At 38.8% G+C, this 21,839-nt stretch overlaps 3 protein-coding genes across 3 annotated transcripts; all 3 read left to right on the forward strand.

Annotated features, from left to right (window-relative positions):
• Positions 1-1,143: 1,143 nt before the first annotated feature.
• On the forward strand, positions 1,144-10,360 carry HYKK (hydroxylysine kinase). Its single transcript, XM_053464756.1, has 5 exons — positions 1,144-1,418; positions 3,692-4,041; positions 4,263-4,405; positions 8,630-8,813; positions 9,741-10,360. The coding sequence occupies exons 2-5, from the start codon at positions 3,699-3,701 to the stop codon at positions 10,196-10,198; spliced, it is 1,128 nt and encodes a 375-aa protein (XP_053320731.1). The 5' UTR covers positions 1,144-1,418; positions 3,692-3,698; the 3' UTR covers positions 10,199-10,360.
• A 3,891-nt stretch (positions 10,361-14,251) lies between these two features.
• Positions 14,252-15,208, forward strand: LOC128491411 (olfactory receptor 8U1-like). Its single transcript, XM_053463734.1, has one exon. The coding sequence runs from the start codon at positions 14,252-14,254 to the stop codon at positions 15,206-15,208; it is 957 nt and encodes a 318-aa protein (XP_053319709.1).
• Positions 15,209-19,520: 4,312 nt separating this feature from the next.
• LOC128491412 (olfactory receptor 6N2-like) lies at positions 19,521-20,504 on the forward strand. Its single transcript, XM_053463735.1, has one exon. It carries the CDS (start codon positions 19,521-19,523, stop codon positions 20,502-20,504), a length of 984 nt encoding a protein of 327 aa, XP_053319710.1.
• The last annotated feature ends 1,335 nt before the right edge of the window (positions 20,505-21,839 follow it).

Genomic DNA, 21,839 nt, shown 5'->3' on the forward strand with positions numbered 1-21,839 from the left:
ATTGGTAGGGCTATTTGGGCACTGCATGCCCGTTTAGATCTCAAGGAGTCTACCGTGTGATATGCATATTACCTCCATCTTACGTTTTATATTTCAGTACCCAACACCAGTGACTAATTAACCCCAGACATTGCCCTAGGCCTGACCCAGGGCAGTGAGCCCCTGCCACAACCTCCATGGCCGCCATCTGCGGAGCGACGGGATATGACGCCATATCCCAAACATCATCATAATCACAGCAAAATAAAAACAAGTGTATGAGTGATTTGTGCCTAGGAGCACCTGCTTCCAGTCCTGTTTTTCTTGCAAAAAACCCAACTGCTACCAAGCAGCGGAAGGATAAGTATTAAATGTCACAAATGGCTGGTTTTATAATACATATATCATATATATATATATCTGCTTACATACACATAATTAGTTTACCTAACTGCTAAATGAAACAAGAATCTTAGGCTGATGAAATATTTCAGGTTGCACAACCTCAAGATGTTCTGTTATAGATCTTCAGAACTAATGCTATTATTCTAAATTGGTCCCAATATCAGTTTACAGTATTTAAAGTGTTTGCTTGGAGGTTTGAGATTTTGGATTGCGATTCATGTTTCAGATCAAACAAGATTTTTTCTTCTACTTGTTATTCAAGCTGAGTATATTATTTTGCTCAGTAAGGTATCAACCTGGTCATTTTCAGTGCAATTTAGGACACTTTTTACACATATATGAAAACATTGTATGTATATATATAAAAGCTTCAGAGGGTGGGCCAAAGGGGCACAGGGGGCACCTGCCCACCCGCCAGCCCTCCCTTAACCAAAACAAAGCACATAACCTTTCTACATGCTGGCTTCGTCTAAGATTCAAGTGTAAATCACCATCATCGTTTCACGGATGATAAACCAGAGCCAGTTACTGGGTGAACAATCCATGCAAAACTCTGCTTTACAGTATTTTGACTCCAAGGGTCAATTACATCTCTTGAGGCTCATATCAACCAAGTCTGCCTTTCTTTTTTTGGCTACTTTACTTTGTCCACTGTTGGCAACGAATCTAAATGTATAGTAATAAACATTAGAACATTCAGAAACTACAATCTATCGTTGATAATGGCAGTAACCGGTTGGCAACTTCTCCCAGTTACTCAAGTCTCTGGCTCTTAAAGCGTTAACGAGCTTCCATAGCGGGGTAAGGTAAAGTTACACTGTGGGGAGGTCTCTGGCGTGACAGTGGGCAAAGTTCATTCCATCCACGCTGCGTGCAAGGAAATCTGCAAGTCCCGAAAGGAGGATGATCGGATTCTGTGATTAGCGGATACAATAACGACCCAAGCCAGCTACGTCCACAGCGCGTCCACGCAGGAGCGCTGCCCACCCTGCTTTACGAAGGATCTGACCCACGCACGACTGGCTGAGTGACAGGTACAGTTATATGGCACTAAGATTAGATCGCGTGGCAGATACACTCTCACAATCTTAACCCATTCGATTCCAGAACAGCAGCGATCCCGTGTGTGTTACTTTAAGAGCATTAAAAGGAAAGCAGTCCAACTGTTTGTGAAAGTTGCTCTTGCTTTCTGTGTAGCTCATTCCAGAAAAAAAGAATTCCAAACTTCCCGAGCTTCGGAAACCCGATCGTTACAGAAAACCACTAACTGGATTGAGCAATCTGTACCTTCTAAAAAAAGGGACATGTTTATCAGAAGTATTTATTAACTTTAGACGGTATTCATGGCTTGTTAGTAACAAATGTTGCAAATCTCCCGACGCTCCGAGTTTAGTCCGAATTCCAAGTACTCCACGGTCACAGAATTCCTTTAGTAAAGTTTGATGATGTCGCAGACCTCCCCCACTCAGTGACCTAAACCACGACCCAAGTTTAACTTATTCTTTTATTCTGTCTATTCCGGCAGCTCCAGGATTTGACATTGATCTGTAAAAGTGATGGCCATTGTTGATGGAAATAACTATTTTATAAGTTGTATTATTATAAAATCGTTCTTAGACCAGAAAGTTTGTTTTATTGTTGGGCCAATAAAAGGTCCAACACAGTTACAGAGAAAGTAACCACAGTGCACCTTCGGAGTACCTTCAAACAATTGCCCTAGCTTCCGATTGAAGAACAAAGATGACTTCTACCAACACAGCTCTGGTATTACATGGTCATAGAAAGCCTCTTCTAAACATTATATGGCTGCCTCTGGGCTGTGAACTCATTTGTGTAAGAAATCTGGAGTTCCTAAGTATTATTCTTCTGTGTCGATAAAGGTAAAAGGTTGTAAGCCAGAGAAAGAGAAAAAGCAAATTTGGTAAACATGATACCTTTATTTCTGCTAGATGGTCTTGAAAGCTTGCAATCCATTATACGTCAGCCAATAAAGGTAACGTTTTTACCAGGTTTACTTTCTAAGTGTTATTCTATTATAGTTAATTGCTTATATTTAATAGATGAGAAAATAGCTGGGTGAATATGGTGGCCACCAGGGGCCTAACTAGAAAATTGACCCTGGGATTAAGTACAACAGTATAACACAAGCAGAGGGAAAATAACATTTTTCTAGGTACAACGACACCGACCAGCCATAACGTTATGACCACCTGCCTAATAATGTGTAGGTCCCCCTTTTGCCACCAAAACAGCCCGGACCCGTTGAGGCATGGGCTCCATTAGACCTCCGAAGGTGTGCTGTGGTATCTGGCACCAGGACTTTAGCAGCAGGTCTTTTAAGTTCTGTAACCAGCGAGGTGAGGCCTCCATGGATGCATCCTGGTGCCATGTGTTCTCCAGGTAAGCGACACACATGTGATGTGAAAGAAAATTTAACTCATCCCACCAGGGAACCTTCTTCCATTCCCCCCGTGATCCAATTTTAATGCTCATGTACCCTTTTTTAGGGGCTTTCCGCAGTGGACAGGGGTCTTCATGGGCACTCCCGATTGGTCTGTGGCTATGCAGCCCTATACACAACAAACTGAGATGCACTGTGTGTTCTCACACATTTCTATCAGAACCAGCATTAACTTTTTTTTATCAATTTGAGCTACAGTAGTTCATCTGTTGGATTTGACCACACAGGCCAGCCTTCACCCCCCATGTCCATCAATGAGCCTTGGCCGCCCATGACCCTGTGGCCAGTTCACCTTACGCTTTCCCATTTTTTCTGCTTCTAACACATCAATTGTGAGGATGAAATGTTCACTTGCTGCCTAATATACCCCACCCACTGACAGTAAGATCATAGTTATTCACCTGTCAGTGGTCATAATGTTATGACTGATCGGTGTGCGTGGAGTTCAGTGATGTTGACAGCTCATTGAAGGGAGTTGTGTTGCTGCCACAAATGTAAAGAAAACAGAATGAACACAGAGGCAAAAGTATGACGTATTGCAAACTTTACGCTAGGCTTCCAGGGATGAGGGACATATCAAACCCTGTTGGATCATAGATGTTTGTAGTATTTTGTGCAGGGTCTCCTATTAGCCTTACATTTTACCATATCTTATCACTCCAGAAATAGATTTAAAATATAGTTGCCACAATTAATATTGGAAATAGTTTGCTAAAAATCACCCATTATATGCATGTTAATACACACATATATATATATATATCTATATACATACATATATACATATTATGAGCTATATATCCATTGCATATGCTTTTTCTTGATTTTGTCTTTTTTTATACGTAGACCAAATATGTCTTCAGAAAATGAATCTGGAAATTCAGTGGTGGCCAGCAAGCCATGCCTTAGTGAATCACAAGTAATTCGGCTGGCTGAGTCCTTGTTTAATTTAAAAGCCTCTGGAGTTAAGCCTCTTCCAAGTTACGATGACCAGAATTTTTATATACGAGCAGAAAACGACGGGACCTGTGACTGCACAGAATATGTAATGAAGATCACAAATGGTGAAGACAGTAAGAATGTAGAACTGATTGAAGCTCAGACACACGTCATGATGTTTTTATCCAACGTGGGGATTCCTACTCCTAGACCTGTCTTCACAAATACTGGTAAAATCCTGTCTTACGAGGCGATAGGTAAGATCTCCACATCACCCTTACTACAAGAGCGGTGCCCTCTTCTGCTTTTGTATCAGTATGAATAATACGTGTTTATTTAATTGGCAAATTATATAGTGTTATGGCGCTACAGATTCTGCTGGCGCTCGAAAAATAAATGTAATGTGAAATCTTTTGCTTACTACTTTTACATAATCTCAGCCAAATAAGATACAAGTATGTGTATTTCTTATTTATAGGCAATGGATCTGCAACACAGAAACATGTGGTGAGATTGCTGACATACTTGCCTGGAACACCAGTGGCTAAAATAGTTGCAACACCTGACATTTTATTTAACATTGGGCGAATGGCAGCAGTGATTGATGAATCTTTAAATAAGGTACACTAGCTCCAGTTCAGTTGCTTTACTTTTCATTGATAAAAAAAATGATGTTGTGTAAAACTGGTTTATCTAGCTCTTTTGATCATTTGTTGTACTGCACACAGTTGCTTATGATTTATGGGATTCAAGAGTAAAATAAAATGAATGAACATTAATTATGAACATTAGACCTCACATAATGTGAGGTTACTTGACCCAGCAGTAAAAGCGAGGCTGCAGGCACAATGTGCGAGTAGCCAGAAAAAACATTGCTGTGAGGGAGCAAGTGAGTAAGAGGGTAAGGGAGAGATTATGTATGTATGTTGGAATGAGAATGTACAGTTGATATAAAAAGTCTACACACCCCTGTTAAAATGCCAGGTTCTTGTGATGTTTGCAATTGAATTGTTCACGTTCTAGGTCACATTAAAGGTGGAAAAAGTTCTGACATGATTTATCTTTGTTTCATTCTTTAAAATCGCAAGAACCTGGCATTTTAACAGGGGTGTGTAGACTTTTTATATCCACTGTATGTATAAGTGTATGTGAACATGATTGTGTGTTAGCATAGATGTGTAGGTGTACGTGGTGTGGGAGGAAGTGTGTGCAGGGCCGGACTGGGACTAAGAAGCAGCCCTGGAAAAATTTGGAGACCAGCCCCATATAGTTTATCTCACGGTGAAGCTCTTATACCCACACGCACCCCTTATACACACCCGAGTCACACTATGTGCCATTCTTTTTATCTCATTATTTGTATTAAAATGCCAGAAAGCAAAATTGTTAAAAGGTCCTAATAAATGAAATACATTACACATAATGGGATCAAAACATTTTTAGATGAAAGAGTTCCATTTTATTCAGTGGAACAAAACACTGATCACATTATTCTTCATGATATTCTGGTAAGAAACTTTTATTTCTTTATTAATTCATGTAGACTATTTTTTTCCATATTTAATAAAAGCTATGATTGAGACATGTTTGGTTTTTATTTCCTTTCATTTGACAACCTACCCCCGAGTTATGCACCTCTGCCCCCAGGCTTGCCACTCTGCCCCCTGATATGCCTTCTAACCCCCTATATGCCACTCTGCCTCCAGAAATGCCTTATACCCCCTATATGCCACTCTGTCCCATGATATGCCTTCTAACCCCCTATATGCCACTCTGCCATATAGGGGGTTAAAAGGCATATCATGGGACAGAGTGGCATATAGGGGGTATAAGGCATTCATGGAGGCAGAGTGGCATGAAGGGGGTTAAAAGGCATATCATGGGGCACTCTGCCTCCAGAAAAGCCTTATGCCCCCTATATGCCACTCTGTCTCCCTGATATGCTTTATACCCTCCTATATTCCACTCTGCCCCATAATATGCCTTTTAATCCCCCATATGCCACTCTGCCTCCAGAAATGCCTTTTACTCCCTATGTCACTCTGCCTCCAGAAATGCCTTATACCCCCCATATGCCACTCTGCCTCCCTGATATGCCTCAACCCTCCTATATGCCCCTCTGCCCCGTGATATGCCTTTTAACCCCCTTTTTGCCACTCCACCTCCAGATATGCCTTTTGACCCCCTATATGTCACTCTGCATCCAGAAATGCCTTATACCCCTATATGCCACTCTGTCCCATGATATGCCTTCTAACCCCCTATATGCCACTCTGCCATATAGGGGGTTAAAAGGCATATCATGGGACAGAGTGGCATATAGGGGGGTATAAGGCATTTCTGGAGGCAGAGTGGCATAAAGGGGGTTAAAAGGCATATCATGGGGCACTCTGCCTACAGAAAAGCCTTATGCCCCCTATATGCCACTCTGCCTCCCCAATATGCTTTATGCCCTCCTATATGCCCCTCTGCCCCATGACATCCCTTTTAACTCCCTTTATGCCACTCTGCCTCCAGATGTGCCATTGACCCCCTATATGTCACTCTGCATCCAGAAATGCCTTATACCCCTATATGCCACTCTGGCATATAGGGGGTTAAAAGGCATATCATGGGACAGAGTGGCATATAGGGGGGTATAAGGCATTTCTGGAGGCAGAGTGGCATAAAGGGGGTCAAAAGGCATATCATGGGGCACTCTGCCTCCAGAAAAGCCTTATACCCCCCCTATATGCCACTCTGCCTCCCTGATATGCCTCAACCCTTCTATATGCCACTCTGTCCCATGATATGCCTTCTAACCCCCTATATGCCACTCTGTCATATAGGAGGTTAAAAGGCATATCATGGGACATTTTTGTTTACTTTATATGGCAAGCCGATCCAGCTTGCCATATTAAATAAAAAATAATATATGCCACTCTGTCCCATGATATGCCTTCTAACCCCCTATATGCCACTCTGCCATATAGGGGGTTAAAAGGCATATCATGGGACAGAGTGGCATATAGGGGGTATAAGGCATTTCTGGAGGCAAAGTGGCATGAAGGGGGTTAAAAGGCATATCATGGGGCACTCTGCCTCCAGAAAAGCCTTATGCCCCCTATATGCCACTCTGCCTCCCCTATATGCTTTATACCCTCCTATATGCTCCTCTGCCCCATGATATACCTTTTAACCCCCTTTATGCCACTCTGCCTCCAGATATGCCTTTTGACCCCCTATATGTCACTCTGCATCCAGAAAAGCCTTATACCCCTATATGCAACTCTGGCATATAGGAGGTTAAAAGGCATATCATGGGACAGAGTGGCATATAGGGGGGTATAAGGCATTTCTGGAGGCAGAGTGGCATATAGGGGGACACACTTACATACACACACATGCCGATTTTTTTTTGTTTTTAACAAATACAAAAAACATTATACAGTACAAAAACTTACTCACCTTCTACTTCTCTTGACTTCCTGGTAGCTGCACACTGTTCTCCTCTATGCTGACAGCCAGGATGCCACTGACCTGACATCCGGTGCTGCAGCAGTGCGAGGGGGCGGAGCTTCCACCTCACGCTGCTCCCATCACTATGCAGCCATCAGACTGCTGGGAATGTAATCTGAACGGCCGGTGCGTGCTGATGCCGCCGGCCGGAGCTACTTTAACACTTTTTTTTTTATTTATATCGTAAGCTGGATCGGCTTGCCATATAAAGTAAAAAAAAAAGTATTAAAGCAGCGCCGGCCGGCGGCATCAGCACGCACCGGCCGTTCAGATTACATTCCCAGCAATCTGATGGCCGCATAGTGATGGGAGCAGCGTGAGGGGTGAAAGGTCAGTGCGAGGGGGCGGAGCTTTCACCCCTCACGCTGCACCCATCAATAGACGGCCATCGCACACGGCTGCTGGGTGCTGATGCCGGCCGGCCGCATCAGCACCCAGCGGCCGATTTGATTATATTTCGGGCAGCCTGGGGGGCAGCTCAGCGGCTGTCTTCATGGCCGCCCAGCCCACGGACCTTCCGGCCCACCGGGAAATTTCCCGGTATCCCGGTGGGCCAGTCCGGCCCTGAGTGTGTGCGTGTTAGTGAGTATAAGTAAGAGTAAGTGTATGTTAGTGTAAGCTGTAAATTTGTGTTAGTATGATTGTGTGTTAACGTGAGTGTGTAAGTGAATGGAGCAGGGCCGGCCCTATAATGGGGCAGACTGGGGTAATTGCCCCAGGCGGCACTTTAGAAGGGGCTGCACTTTGGCGCCCCCAAGCGCTTTTTTTAGTTTGTTTTTTGAAGCGGAGGAGAGAGAGAGGGGCACCGGGTGGTTTTCGCTTACCCGCTCGGCGCCCCTCTCTCTCTCTCTCTCCTCTGCGAGTCTCCCTGTTCGTTCCCGGTACCGGCTTATAATGCAGAGCGCCGGAAGTGACGTCAATTTCCGGCGCTCAGCATTACAAGCCGGCACCGTGGCAGAGCAGGGAGACTCGTCGCAGGACTGTTTAAAGGTAAGTACCGGGGGGGGGGGGGAATCGTAGATTATGGCGTCTGCGAATTTTAAAATGCCCCCCCCGACGTCGCTGGGGGGGGGGTATTGGCGTTTTAAACTTCGCCCCAGGCGGCGTTAAGTCTTCGGCCGGCCCTGGAATGGAGTATATTTTTTTTCCAAAGAGAATACATTCTAGTTCTATGTCTGTGCCCAATCAGCCTGTAAATTATGTTGCACCAAGGCTTTGGACAGAATCTAAAGTATCTGATTTACTTTTTGTAGTTACTCATAACTTGCATGTTATAGCCCACTTGCAAAAGTTACAATTAGAAGAGTATATTTAAATATTCAGGAACAATTATGTTTTTCATATTAGGAATTCCATTTTTCAAACAAAAAAATATTTGATCGGGGAGATTTTATTTGGAACTTGTCTAACACGCCCTTGTTAAGGAATTATGTTCATGCAATTAAAGAGGAGAGATTACGTGATCTCATTGAAGGAGTAATTAAACAGTACGAGACATCCGTGGCACCTAACCTAAAGAATTTTCGCAAATGTAAGTATCTTGTTTACTGAAAAAGGATTTAATTTGATGCAATTCAATTTAGAATGGCTGCTTGGATCATGAGCCAAGTGGTCATGTGACATTGCGTTATGTGACCTCATTGCGTTCCTGCCTCCCCGAGGCTAGAAGGTAGCAGGGTCACATAACATGATGGTACGTGACTCTGTGGCTCGTGACCACCTGTCCCTGGATTTGAGCCAATGAAGGAACAGATCTTTGAGCGAATAGACTACAGGGGTTTATAGGAAGAGCCACCACCTCTGGTGGCAGAGCCTTAACACTGGGGAAGAATAAAAAAAAAGACCAAAAACAGAAGGGACAATATGATAGTTTATATTCAATATTGCATAATATATGCCATTCCTAATGTGTAGTAGTCATTTGAATTTAAACAGGGATTGGAGGATTTTTCAGGCATGCTGGCAAGCTAGTCTAGCATGCAGGCACTGTTCATTTTCACATACACTTTGATACAGAGATAAAGCAACATCAGGGAGATGGGGCTAGCCACTTCTGGGGCAGGCACACGCAGCTCTTCTCCCCAACCAGAATGTAAAGGCTATACTAAGGGATGGTAATCGACTGAGTTTCCCAAAAGTACATCGATACTGTGTCAAAGTGGTAGTCCAAATGATGAATATGATCCCCTGGTGCACTTTTGCCATCAGATTAAAATTGAACGCATCTTTTAAAAAATTGAGTCCAAAACATGCCTTGAAAAAAAGTACAGAAAATAAACATAATCAGTTATAAAGCCTTAAACCATAAATAGGAAATAGTTGCAATGTTCTGTTTTTGCAGGAATATTCATTTTGGTAAAAATACTGAATTTGGAAAAACAAAAATATTGCTTTATTGTGTGTGTATAAGAAGGGATATGTTTTTAAAATGTCTGTTCACGTTGCTTCTCTTCTTTAGGTATAAACCATGGAGACCTCAATGATTATAATATACTAATGCAAAAGACCAGTACTTCTGTTGGACGTGATCAGTACAACGTGTCTGGTGTTCTGGACTTTAGCGATATGAGTGAAGGCTACTATGTTTTTGAAGTTGCAATAACAATCATGTATATGATGATTGAAAGCAGCGATGCTATCTGTGCAGGGGGATATGTACTCGCAGGATTTGAGAGTGTTATTGAACTGACAAAAGAAGAAAGAGACGCTTTATTCACCTTGGTTTGTTGTAGATTTGCCCAGTCACTTGTGATGGCCAGGCACAGTGTCCTGTTATGTCCACAGAATGAAGAGTATTTGATGATCACGGCAAAAACTGGATGGAAGCACTTAGTGACTCTGACTGAGACAGGCAAAGAAGCTGTAGAGAAGGTTTGGTCGGAAACCGCACGGTCATATAACTCAGAAGCACACTGATATATTTCTCTAGAAATTCATTTGAAATAATGCTTGTTTAATTTTACAACAGTACAACATTTATACAAGCTGTACAACTGTATGTTGGACATGTATCAGCTACTTTTATATGAAGAATCAAACATTTTCTTTACCACTATAAAAAGTGTACAAACAACCAAACTGCAATTATTAAAGATTTAACTGAATTCCCTTTGTATATCAAATATGCTTATACAGCATGCGTGCTATGTATATATTTCTCATATTTTCAATATAACTGAATTGTCAGGGTGTGCAAACTGCTTTGTTCCAGAAAAGCTATCCCAATCATGGTGAGACCACTCTTGCTCCATCATCCATTTATCAAATAAGTCCTTCCTCGTCTCTTAGTTATTCTAGTTCTTGAATATCTTACGATAATGTCATTCTTTATAAGTCTTTAGTCTACCTACATTTTGGAGCATATGTATTAAACTCTGTTTTCTTTTTTCATGTTAAGTGGAGAAAGGGTTGAAAATGAGTTAGAAGCTTAAGGGGTACTTGCAAAAAAATGAAAAATCTTGCAGTGGTAGGGCCAATAGGTAGGCAGGAGGGTTTGATGCAGTAAAACCATGCAGTCCCACAATCCTTCCTCCAATTTCATAGATGCACAGGAGATCCTCAATATATTAGTGGAGCACAAAAAGAAAATAATGGTCACCCAGTTCATAGGATGGACAGCAGAGGCATGGCTCGCCTGAGCTCTTTTGATATCATTCTAGAGCATTGAAATAAGAGAGTAGGTGGGTATTCAGTTTGTACATGTAATTGTGGGGGACAGCATGAACCAGCAAGGTAGGGTTATAGGTATAGTTTGCAAAAAACAAAAGGTGACAGTGCAGTTGTGTCATGCTTGCCTTTGTTATATGCGGCCCAGATATCCTCCAGTTAACTTGCAAAGGAGGACAAATACAGGTCAAGGGTCTTGTTAGTATGCTTGGTTTGTCCATTAGTCATTGGATGAAATGCAGTAAACAATGAGTGTTCAATACACTGTGTGTGACAGAAATGTTTCATGCAATGATACATAAACGGACTACTGTCAGAAATTTTGGTAAAGGGAACACCATTCAGTTGTACTACTTTAATGATGGTGTGAACAATAACAGCTGGAGAGGGGTTCAATGCAACATTTTAGTCAAGCAGTCCACACCTACCATCATAAATTACAGACAGATATCCAGGAAAGATCAGGAACTGCTAACAACTCTAATAATCTCAGCAGACAAACATTAGATCCCTTGCATCTGGAACAGGCTTCACATATGCTACAACACTCTTTGAAGATTCAGGCAACCAAAAATGACTCTTGGCAAGTTTAAATGCTTTGTGGATACCAGGATATCTTGCTAGGAGGAATAATGAATATACCATAGAACAGCTACTCATATAAATTCCAAAATAAAATGTTTCCAGTAAAAATGTCTTGTTATTCCCCTAGTTGCTGGGTCATATTAAGCAGACTTGTGCACGTGGATTCATACAATCTGGGTTTAGCATCATTACAACCTGTTTTGGTACTCTTTCAGTAGACAAAGCTAGAAGGGACTGTGTGTAGGAGGGTACAGAATAAGTGATTGACAGATAGACATAGGAGGGCTATAGGTCCTTTCTACTCCATGCTGTGGTTATAGATTAGTAGCATACCTCACATTTTGGTAGCAGTTAGGAAGATGATGGCACAGTGGATTGGAATACAGATGGCATAGCAAGAGAAATGGGACTGGTGAAGACTAACATGGTAAATGTGGATAAAAATGGCAAAGATAAATGGGCATTAATGGGACAGGTAGTGGATGTACAGAAGCCGATTAGGCACATAATTGGGAATTTATGCCAAACCACTGCCAGTTTGGGCCCAGTCACACATTTAGTTACTTATCCGATGCAGAAAAGTAATAACATTTTGAGGTTAAAATACTGAACAGGAGGCACAAATAGGGGCTGACAGGTTGCATGCAAGCAATCATGGACATCCCAGAGTACATACTGGCCAGCCTTTGTAAGCTTCAAAATTCTTAAAAAATGAAGCTCACAGAAGAGGAAATGCAGTGTGCGTGTGTGTGTGTGTGTGTGTGGGGGGGGATTGGTAAGCCCAGGTGTTCACACACACCGTGCAAGAAAGAAGCCTCTGATAAGGTAAGAGGGTTAGAGGAGGGAGAGAGTAAGGGGAAAGGAAAGGGAGTGAGGAAGGGAGGGAGGCATGAAGGGTGAGAATGATATAGATATAGGGTGAGAATGATATAGAGAAGGAGGCAGGGAGGGATGAAGTGAATGAGTATAAATGCATGTATGTTACAGTGAATGTGCATATGATTGCATGAGTGTGTACGTGTGTGTATATGTAATGGCATTAGTGTGTAAGTGTGTGTAATAGCATAAGTTTGTATGTGTAAGTGCATGTGTGTATTAAACACAATTGTGTATGTTTATAGCATGAATGTGTATGTATGTGAGCCTGGATCCCTCCCTAAATCCTACGATGTTGCTGCTTAAAGTAAATCTTATTGAAATGGAGGACTGCCATCAGAAGTTTTGGGGCCCCTTATAGAACATATGGTTAGGCCTCCTCCTCAGATGACCCCCCTCCTGAGATGACCCTCCCTCCACACCACTAGGATTTTCTCTTCTACTCATGTTTTCTGGTGGCAGACAAAACGTTTGGGGGGTGCAGACAAGCTGGGCACAAAGATGGCACAGACAAGCTGTTTGGGGACAAAGATGTCATCAAAGCATCGCAGGAGACTAGAAATGCATCTACAAGTGAGGGCTGGGGTGACCATATTTTATTTCTGACATTCAAGGAGACAGTATGGAGCAGATGAGATAACACACAAAGGTGTATGTTTTATATATATGCAAACAAGGCAAAGAAAAATGTCGGTGCGTTAAGCTAGTTCCAGGCTCAAACAATACAAATGTGTAAAAAGAGGCCAACCAAACAGGTGTGAGCATGCTGCAAGAAACAGCGTATTGGTTATACAGAGTATACATAAAACAAAAACTGTCTGCGCTTCTCACCCTAATAAAGTTGGCAACAAATATATAAACATAATATAAATGAGAGGTTTTGGTTATATGAATTGGCCAAAGCATAATTAAGCTCACCCGCCACGTCAAGGCACACTCTCAATAGGGTGAGAACCTACTCTCATCTCCTACGTAGTGGGCACACAAAGCAGTTTATACTGCTACCAAAACCTTATTAATGTGTTGGGGGAGGTGCAATTAAACCCCGGACAGCAAGCTGCAACCAGACTGATGAGAAGCCAATAACACATGAATAAGGTCTGGTGAAATATTTTATTTTACCAGAATTTGCTCTAAAACAAATTTCAGTAGATTAATACAGATGATGAATTCCATTGTGTGTTTCATTTGTAACTAGTAAGCTCCCATGAAATAAAATATACAGTATCATTATGATACTGGTAATTGCTTTATTTTTCTATATATGTAACAAAGATTGCAAACCCCTTTGGAATCAATTAGAAATGTTATGTGGAAAACCCACTGATTATATATTTAAGGCAATCTGAGTTTGTAGATACAATATAACTGTATATGTTTTCAGATTTCCATGCAATGTTACTGAATACTTCAGGATTATAAAAAAGGTATGTGTTTTATCTGCAATATTTTTCTCGGCAACGGTTGCATTTGACATCATCTTTTTGTATATATTTTTTTAGCATGCATCGGAAATCGGTTTGTATGGGAAGTCATACATTGATGAATGCAAAATTGTGCGGCGTTGTGTGTGTGTGTATATATATATATATATATAAATATATATATATATACTCTGTATATATTCTCCATAGGTGCACACCTTACAGGAAACAAGAAAATCTGGATCTGGGGGACTAAATGCAGGCAATCCATTTTTTTGTGAAAAAACCCCAAAAAACAATTAATACGATACCTAGGTGAGCTACCTAACCTGTAACCCTTTCTTTCTTTGCTATGAATGTATCACTTAATACTCTAAGCTTGTGTTGTTCGGTTTCTTAGGATGATCCATAGAAAAACATGGGAAAGCAGAATGAAACAGTGACTGAGTTCATCCTTAAAACTTTCACAGAAGATCGTCGGATGCAGCATTGCTTATTTGGTATCTTCCTGCTTATCTACCTATTAACAGTGCTTGGTAATGCTGGTATAATTGCCCTTATCCAAACAGATCCGCTACTAAACACCCCTATGTATTTCTTTTTAAAAAACTTGTCCTTTTTAGATATATGTTACGCTACTGTAATCGCACCTCAGACTTTAACAAACCTTTTAACGAATAATACAGTGCTATCTTTCAGCCGCTGTGCAGCTCAGCTCTTTTGGTTTGCTGGATTTGGAATTACCGAATTACTTCTCCTAGCTTCTATGGCGTATGATCGATTTGTGGCTATCTGTCGGCCCTTGCTTTACAGGGTTGTAATGACACCGAGATTATGTTACTGGCTTCTAGCAATATCTTATATAGGAAGTTTTGGTTTATCTGTTATTCTTTGTTGCTTTATTTTGAATTTATTCTACTGTGGCCCGAATAGGGTCAACCATTTTTTCTGTGATGGACCGCCCTTGATAAAATTAGCATGTGGGGACAAGAAATTAGTTCAGCTCCTCCTGTTCATTCTGGTGGGGTCTACAGATGTTTTGACACTTCTAACAATTCTTATTTCTTATTTATTTATTATATCAAGCATATTAACAATACAGTCAGCTAAAGGGAAATGGAAAACATTCTCTACGTGTTCATCACATCTAACGTCTGTCTTCATTCTGTACGGAACTGTCATTTATATGTATTTGCAGCCTCCATCAGACTCACCAGAGACCCAAGATTGGTTTGTATCTGTTTTTTACACCATGATTATTCCAATGCTTAACCCCTTAATCTATAGTGTGCGAAATAATCAAGTTAAAGAGGCTTTTAAAAAGATTCATGCAAGATACATAGAGCAAAGTATCAGGAATAAAAGGTGGCTATAATTTACACAAACCCTAATATATGACACTTTCACACAGTGGCCTCTCCAGAAATAATAGATAGGGGGCACACAGAGGGCCAAAGGCAAAAGTAAAGGGAAGCACCTATAAGTAATGTCGGCAAGGCAGGCAGTACAAACCCCATTCTGCTGTATATGGGGGACTGGGTACTATGTGATGCTGAGCACATCATGTGCTTTCACAGTGACCTTATTTTTTTATGACATCATGTCATTTTTTTTGGATGAAACCTAATTACCATTCTCTACAAGGGATTTGTACTGGAAACATAATCTCTGTATCTTCCAGTATGATGACTTACAAGGTTATTTAACCAATTTGTATTACCCCTTGACAGCTAAGTAATGTACACTGACATAGGATTTATGGACAGTGTCCCTACACCTTTACAGGTGTACACCTGCATCTCTTGCCTTACTCTAGTTATGTTAATGGCTATATAAAATAAATACTTTTTCGTAATGGGCTTGGGTATATATATATATGAAGATATACTAGAGTATGTGTAGGTATCTGTGTCTTTCTTAGTATTTCAGGGACATATGTGTATTAATGTTTTATGAGCTAGCTTTTTGTATACACAAACATCTTAAATAAACCACTGTTTAACTGAACTGTTTTTTTCTATAATGTGTATTTATAGCCATTTGGTTCAACTTTGAAATATTTGATCTTTTCCCTTTTTAGCAGAAAAGTCAAAATATGTTGTAAAAGTGTTAACTGCCCATGTATGAATGAATACGTTTATAAAAATACATACATATTTTAAATGTAAACAAAGTACTAAGGACACCCAGTAATTCTAAACTTTGGTTGATTCTGCAGAATCATGATCAACTCAACTAACTTAAACAATTTCATGAAGGCATAATTTGTATTATAAGTAATTTGATAACAAAGAGCCTAGCCATATACTTTGATCTCATACTGATTCATTCACTGATTGATCAATCATTAATGTATTGTTTTGGAAACAAAAAGCTTTTATATTTTCATGCGCCAAGAAACCAACATGCTCACATGTTGATAAATATTTAATTAGAATGTATTGTTGTTGTCTTTCAGTTTATTTTAATTAACATCAGAAAAAAATATCTTGCTTACAAATTACCCAAATGTCACAAAAATGGGTATAAAACCATACTGACCCGAGGGAGAAAAAAAATCAAAAAGAACAATGTTAATTTTATTAAGATTAGGAGTAAAATTAGTAAAATTAAAGTATTTTAATTATGTTTGATGAATTTCCAAAATATGGTGACATGGACACCATGACACTGCTGTATAGATAGCTAATCCCTAAAACAATAAATGTGATACTGTATATTATGATTGTTTATAATTTGAAATGTATTTCATTTTTTTAAAAAATAATAAAATCCTGATAATCTGAAATTTTCTTCAAACTATTTGTAAAACGACCATGGAAATAAAAAATGTAAAGCTGTGAACAAGGAGCCTTACATCTAAGCACTGGAAAGCCATTACCTGTCCAAGAACTGGTATCAACAGAAATCTTTTTTTTGTTTCTGATAATGATAAGGCAACAAGGTGCTAGGATGGGCATTGGCCACTGGCATTGGTTTTATGTTTTTTATTTTCATGATTATAAACCTAACATTTCATATAGAAACACATCATTTGACAACAGATCAGCACACGTTGGACAATGATTCTGCCCCCTTTTGCTGTGAATATAGAGCTGATGTACACATTGATTCACATAGAACAATTATATTAATACCATGCTGTAAACACTACTTGTACCACACAGCATTTACATTGGCATGTTAAATGTTTATCAAGGGCATTAGATGTACGGGCTCAAAATGCATTGTTTTTAATGGGTTTAAGGACAACGCATTGTCCTTAATGGGTTAAAAGAATGAGCCACACTTGAAGTGTACAAAATATATGTATATATATAAAGTTATATGCTGTTATTACAACAGTTATTAAGGTGACATCTTAAAACATTTTACGTGAAGTTTTTAGGTATCCAGGCCTATTTTATACGTTTCAAGAATTTTGGTTTTCCACGTCTTAAGCTTGTTTTTTGGGGAAGCTTAATGTGGCTTAAGGTACAAAAAAAAAAACAATTTCCTCCATGCTTTCCATTAATGATATGGCTTACCATGTGAAAATGAATTAAATTATTAATTGATTTGCTCCAAACTTTCCATAATACAAGAGTCCATCTATTCAAACATATACAGACCATCTCAGGAGTTTTGGTAAAGCATTCCAAAAGTACCGGTAATTCATATGTAATTACTTTTTTACAATCCTAAAATATTTAACATGAACAGCTTAATGTAAAAAAAGCTTAATGTACTATAGTGTGCCCAAACATCAGTCATTTGCCTTTGAAATTTTCCACAACCTTCGTTAACTTAACGTCCCAAACCTAAGAATATACAAAGTTTCATGGCATTTGATACCCCAAATTGCAAATTAATGATATGGCTTCACATAGGAAAATGAATTAAACTATTAATTGATTTGCTCTAAACTTTCCACAAAACAAGAGTCCATCTATTCAAAAATATCCTGAAAATATCAGGACTCTGGGTAAAGAATACTAAGCATTATTCACATTTAACACATTTTAAGTTAATGTGAACAGCCTTATGGAAAATGAGCTTAATGCACCAAAATGTGCCCATGAATCAATCAATTGAAACTTTGCGCAAGCTGAGTTTTTAACTAAATCCTAGAAGTTCATGGATTTGGTTTCCTAAATTGTAAAGGTTATGAGATAAAGCTCATTTTATGGGGGGGAGATTAATGTGGCAAAATGACTATTGACTAAAACTATTAATTGATGTATGAAATGATTTAAAACATACCCTGAAAATTCAGTAAAACACCTGAAAAGTTATTTACATTTATGGCTTTACTCATGAAAGATAGAGGCCGTGTCCCCCTCCTTGGCCGCAGAGCTTCTTATGGCAGCTCTGGTCTGACATCCCATGCTCAGGAGATACCCCGGATTTGTAATAAATTCAGGACATACAGGTACCTCATGAGAGGAATCTTGGCACACCTTCTAAGGACATACCTGGATGTCCATAGGGGCGTTTAAGGGTTAAAGAACAGGTCATCAAAGCATGTTTAGTATTGTTCCTGCAAGTCTGTGTATAATAATATAATCATAATATCAAAGACACATTTTTTATACCGTAAGCATATTCAACGTTTCCATCTTTTCTTTATAACTAATATGTTCCATAATTTTATTTAAATATATTTTATTCCATATGTTCCATAATTGTATTTAAATATAGTTTGCTATAAATCAGTGCAGTGGAATATCAGAAATAGACTCTTATATTATATTTTTTTAGGATTTTGTTTGGATTGTTAAAAATGTACCGTAAATATCACAATTTCCGCATGATAACACAACAGAAATATTTTGTTTTAATAATTGGACAGGAAGGGTTGGGTAGCACTGGAAAAAAACATCAAAATTCTCAAAAGTATTTTCTCGGATTGTTAAATGTATATGTTTCTTTTTAATCATTAGATAATTATTTAAATACTTTGGGGATTTGCTTGTTTATAGATTAAGATGTGTTACCAATGGTATATATGTTGGATTTAAAAGCTTTTTGTACAATGATTGAAATCATGTTTCATAAAGCATGTAAAACTAGCAGGTAAGCAATTGCTAGTGTGAGATAATCCTTTAAGAATTAATAGAGTGAAGAAAGGGGCTTTTCAATGATTGATTGGCATAACTGGCGTAAATAATAAATATACATGTATCACATTTTTAATTAATAAGTGACAATGTTCATTAGCATTGAAGGACACATGAATCCAGGTGTAGAATATTATAAAATGTGCAAGAGCTGCATCAGTGGGTACAATTATATTTGACTCTGTTTCTTATGTCATCAGCATAATTGCTCGCTGAGATGAACACCATCAGCAAGAAAATACTGAGACTCAAAGATGATGTTCTGAAGTAATCACTAATCAATATCTTCCCTGCGTTACTGATATCAGCTCAAAGAATATTAGCATTCTACAAGTGAGGTGACTCAATTCATATGCATATATATATATATATATATCTAATCCATTTCTGTGAAAAAAAACTTTGTAAGGTGAAATATGAGTTATTGTATTTCAATTGCTTCCAGTAAAACGATAGCCTTGAAAATGATTATTATATTAATATTTCAGAGAAAAACAGGTAGTAAAATGCAGCTATAGCATTTGTGTAACTGACCTCATTAGTTAACTTCATTGTATTTACAGATGACATGTTTTTGTTTGTTCAGACATGGAAATACAGCATATATTTTCATCCAACATGAACCATACTGTTACTGAGTTTGTCATTTTGGGATTTTCAAATCTTGGATCTATCCATCAACTTCTTTTTGGGTTTCTAGCCTGTGTTTATGTGCTCATAATTTTTGGAAATATAACAATAGCTTTTGTCACTTGGTTTGACCCACATCTCCACACACCCATGTACACATTTACAGGTATGCTATCTTTACTGGATATATTTTATACTGCTGTAACAGTTCCTCAAATATTGGTCATTTTTTGGGCCGGCAGAGCATATATCTCTTTCATGGGCTGTCTTTTTCAGATGTACTTTTTCCACTCCTTGGGAATCACTGAAAACTACCTATTAACAGTTATGGCATACGATCGTTATGTAGCTATCTGTAACCCTCTCAGATACGCAACTATAATGACTTTCAAGTATTGCAAAAAACTAATGAGTGGATGTTTCTTATGTGGCTTTTTGAGTCCTGTTACTAAACTGATTTTAGTTTCTCGGCTGCCCTTTTGTGGATCGAATAATATCCATCATCTGTTTTGTGACTTATCGCCTCTGTTGCATTTAGCTTGTACGGACACATATCTCAATGTTATTGCTGACTTTATCATTAACTCTTGCATCATTGTGTTGACCTCTATATTTATTACACTGACTTACATTCACATTATTATAAAAATATTAAAGATGAACACAGCAGAAGGACGAAAAAAAGCTTTTTCAACATGTACAGCTCATCTCGCAGTTGTGTTCATTTTCTTTGGGAGTGTAGCCTTCATGTATGTAAGACCACGAGAAAGGTATACACCAGAATATGACCAATTGGTAGCTATCAATTATACTGTTTTGACTCCACTTTTGAATCCTCTTGTCTATAGTCTAAGAAACAAAGAAATTAAAAAGTCACTCAAAAAAATCTTTCACATTAAAGGTTATGCAGAGAAAAAAATAGTTCCCAGTGGTGTACCTTGAGCTCAATGTACATTTCAGATAATAACATGGTTCTGTTGTAAAATTTAAATTATTGTTCAAGTTTTGCTTTAGAAAAATGCTAAGAGCATCCATTCAAAAAAACTGGTCCAGAACTGCTCGGAGTCTGTACAGACGTTTAAAACTGGATGGATACCTGGAAAAAAATAATATTCAGGAATATAATCTTTAATTATGGGGAAACAGCTTATTGATCCAAGGAGAAATCTGACTGCCATTTTGGGGTCAAGAAGGAATTTTTTTCCCTGGTAAGTGCAAAATTGGAAAGAGCGAAACCGGGGTTTTTTGTTGCCTTCTTTTGGATCAACAGCAACAAATTAACAGATATAGGAAAGGCTGAACTTGATGGACGCATGTCTTTTTTCAGCCTATGTAACTATGTAACTATTACTTGTGGAAATTGCTGTATTATTGTATACTGTTTTTATGTAGGTTATCATGCAAATGCATTTATTAAGGGTATAGTGAGGGTTAAGGTGGCATCTTGCATACTGTATATAAGAAAATCAAACCATGGTTCTGACTCCGTAACTCTGATGGCATACAAATGCCTATATTAAAGGTATAGTAAAGGTGAACAATTTACATGTGCATTAACATGTACACCAGAAAATCAATGCTTTTCTTAGGTCAGATCCTGCCATGAACGTTATCTGGAAACTTGGCCAGACAAGATGGTCATGTGGGTGGAAGATGACTAGTATCCAAGCAGGTATCTTCAAAGAATGCTATAAAATGATTATTAAGAGTTATGAGGTCAGAAATATTGTTACATTTTCATGATAGAGTTTTTTCTGTGTGCTCTCCACAATTATGACACTGCAGGAATGTGTTAAGCAGCATCTGAGCAATTAGAATGGGTCACCTAAACGGGGTCAGTTTAAACAGGTTTGATACCTATACATTGATAATAACATGGGGGACACAATCAACCTAGCGTTATGAATGTATGAGGTACCATGACAACCAAGCACAACATTTAAAAATATCAGGCAAGAGCTTGCAGTCAGGTTTTATGACCTAAATCATTAAGAGTGTCATAAAGGCCTTGGACCACACAATCCCTTCCCACATGACAGCAAATGGACAGCATCCTAGAAACAAAGACATTTCTGAATATATATTTAATTCTGTAGCTTTTATTTTTGTTCCAAACCCTGTGTAGGCAGTCTTCAGGTTAAATGATCCCAAATTACGAGTCAAATATACAAAAACAATATCACGTTATTGCTGGATAAGCAGTATAGCATATAGTTAGCTACATTTCATTTAACATATTCTAAACTGACTTGTTTCATGGAGATCTATACTTTTTAA

The sequence above is a fragment of the Spea bombifrons genome, chromosome 4, assembly GCF_027358695.1.
Source record: "Spea bombifrons isolate aSpeBom1 chromosome 4, aSpeBom1.2.pri, whole genome shotgun sequence".
Classification (NCBI taxonomy): domain Eukaryota; kingdom Metazoa; phylum Chordata; class Amphibia; order Anura; family Pelobatidae; genus Spea; species Spea bombifrons.

Bases quoted from the DNA above. Each gene is read 5' to 3' on its own strand.
- HYKK (XM_053464756.1), top strand. From the start codon at position 3,699: ATGTCTTCAGAAAATGAATCTGGAAATTCAGTGGTGGCCAGCAAGCCA. The intron at 4,042-4,262 runs GTAAGATCTCCA...TCTTATTTATAG, and splicing joins CCTGTCTTACGAGGCGATAG to GCAATGGATCTGCAACACAG. The intron at 8,814-9,740 runs GTAAGTATCTTG...TCTCTTCTTTAG, and splicing joins CCTAAAGAATTTTCGCAAAT to GTATAAACCATGGAGACCTC.
- LOC128491411 (XM_053463734.1), top strand. From the start codon at position 14,252: ATGGGAAAGCAGAATGAAACAGTGACTGAGTTCATCCTTAAAACTTTC.
- LOC128491412 (XM_053463735.1), top strand. From the start codon at position 19,521: ATGGAAATACAGCATATATTTTCATCCAACATGAACCATACTGTTACT.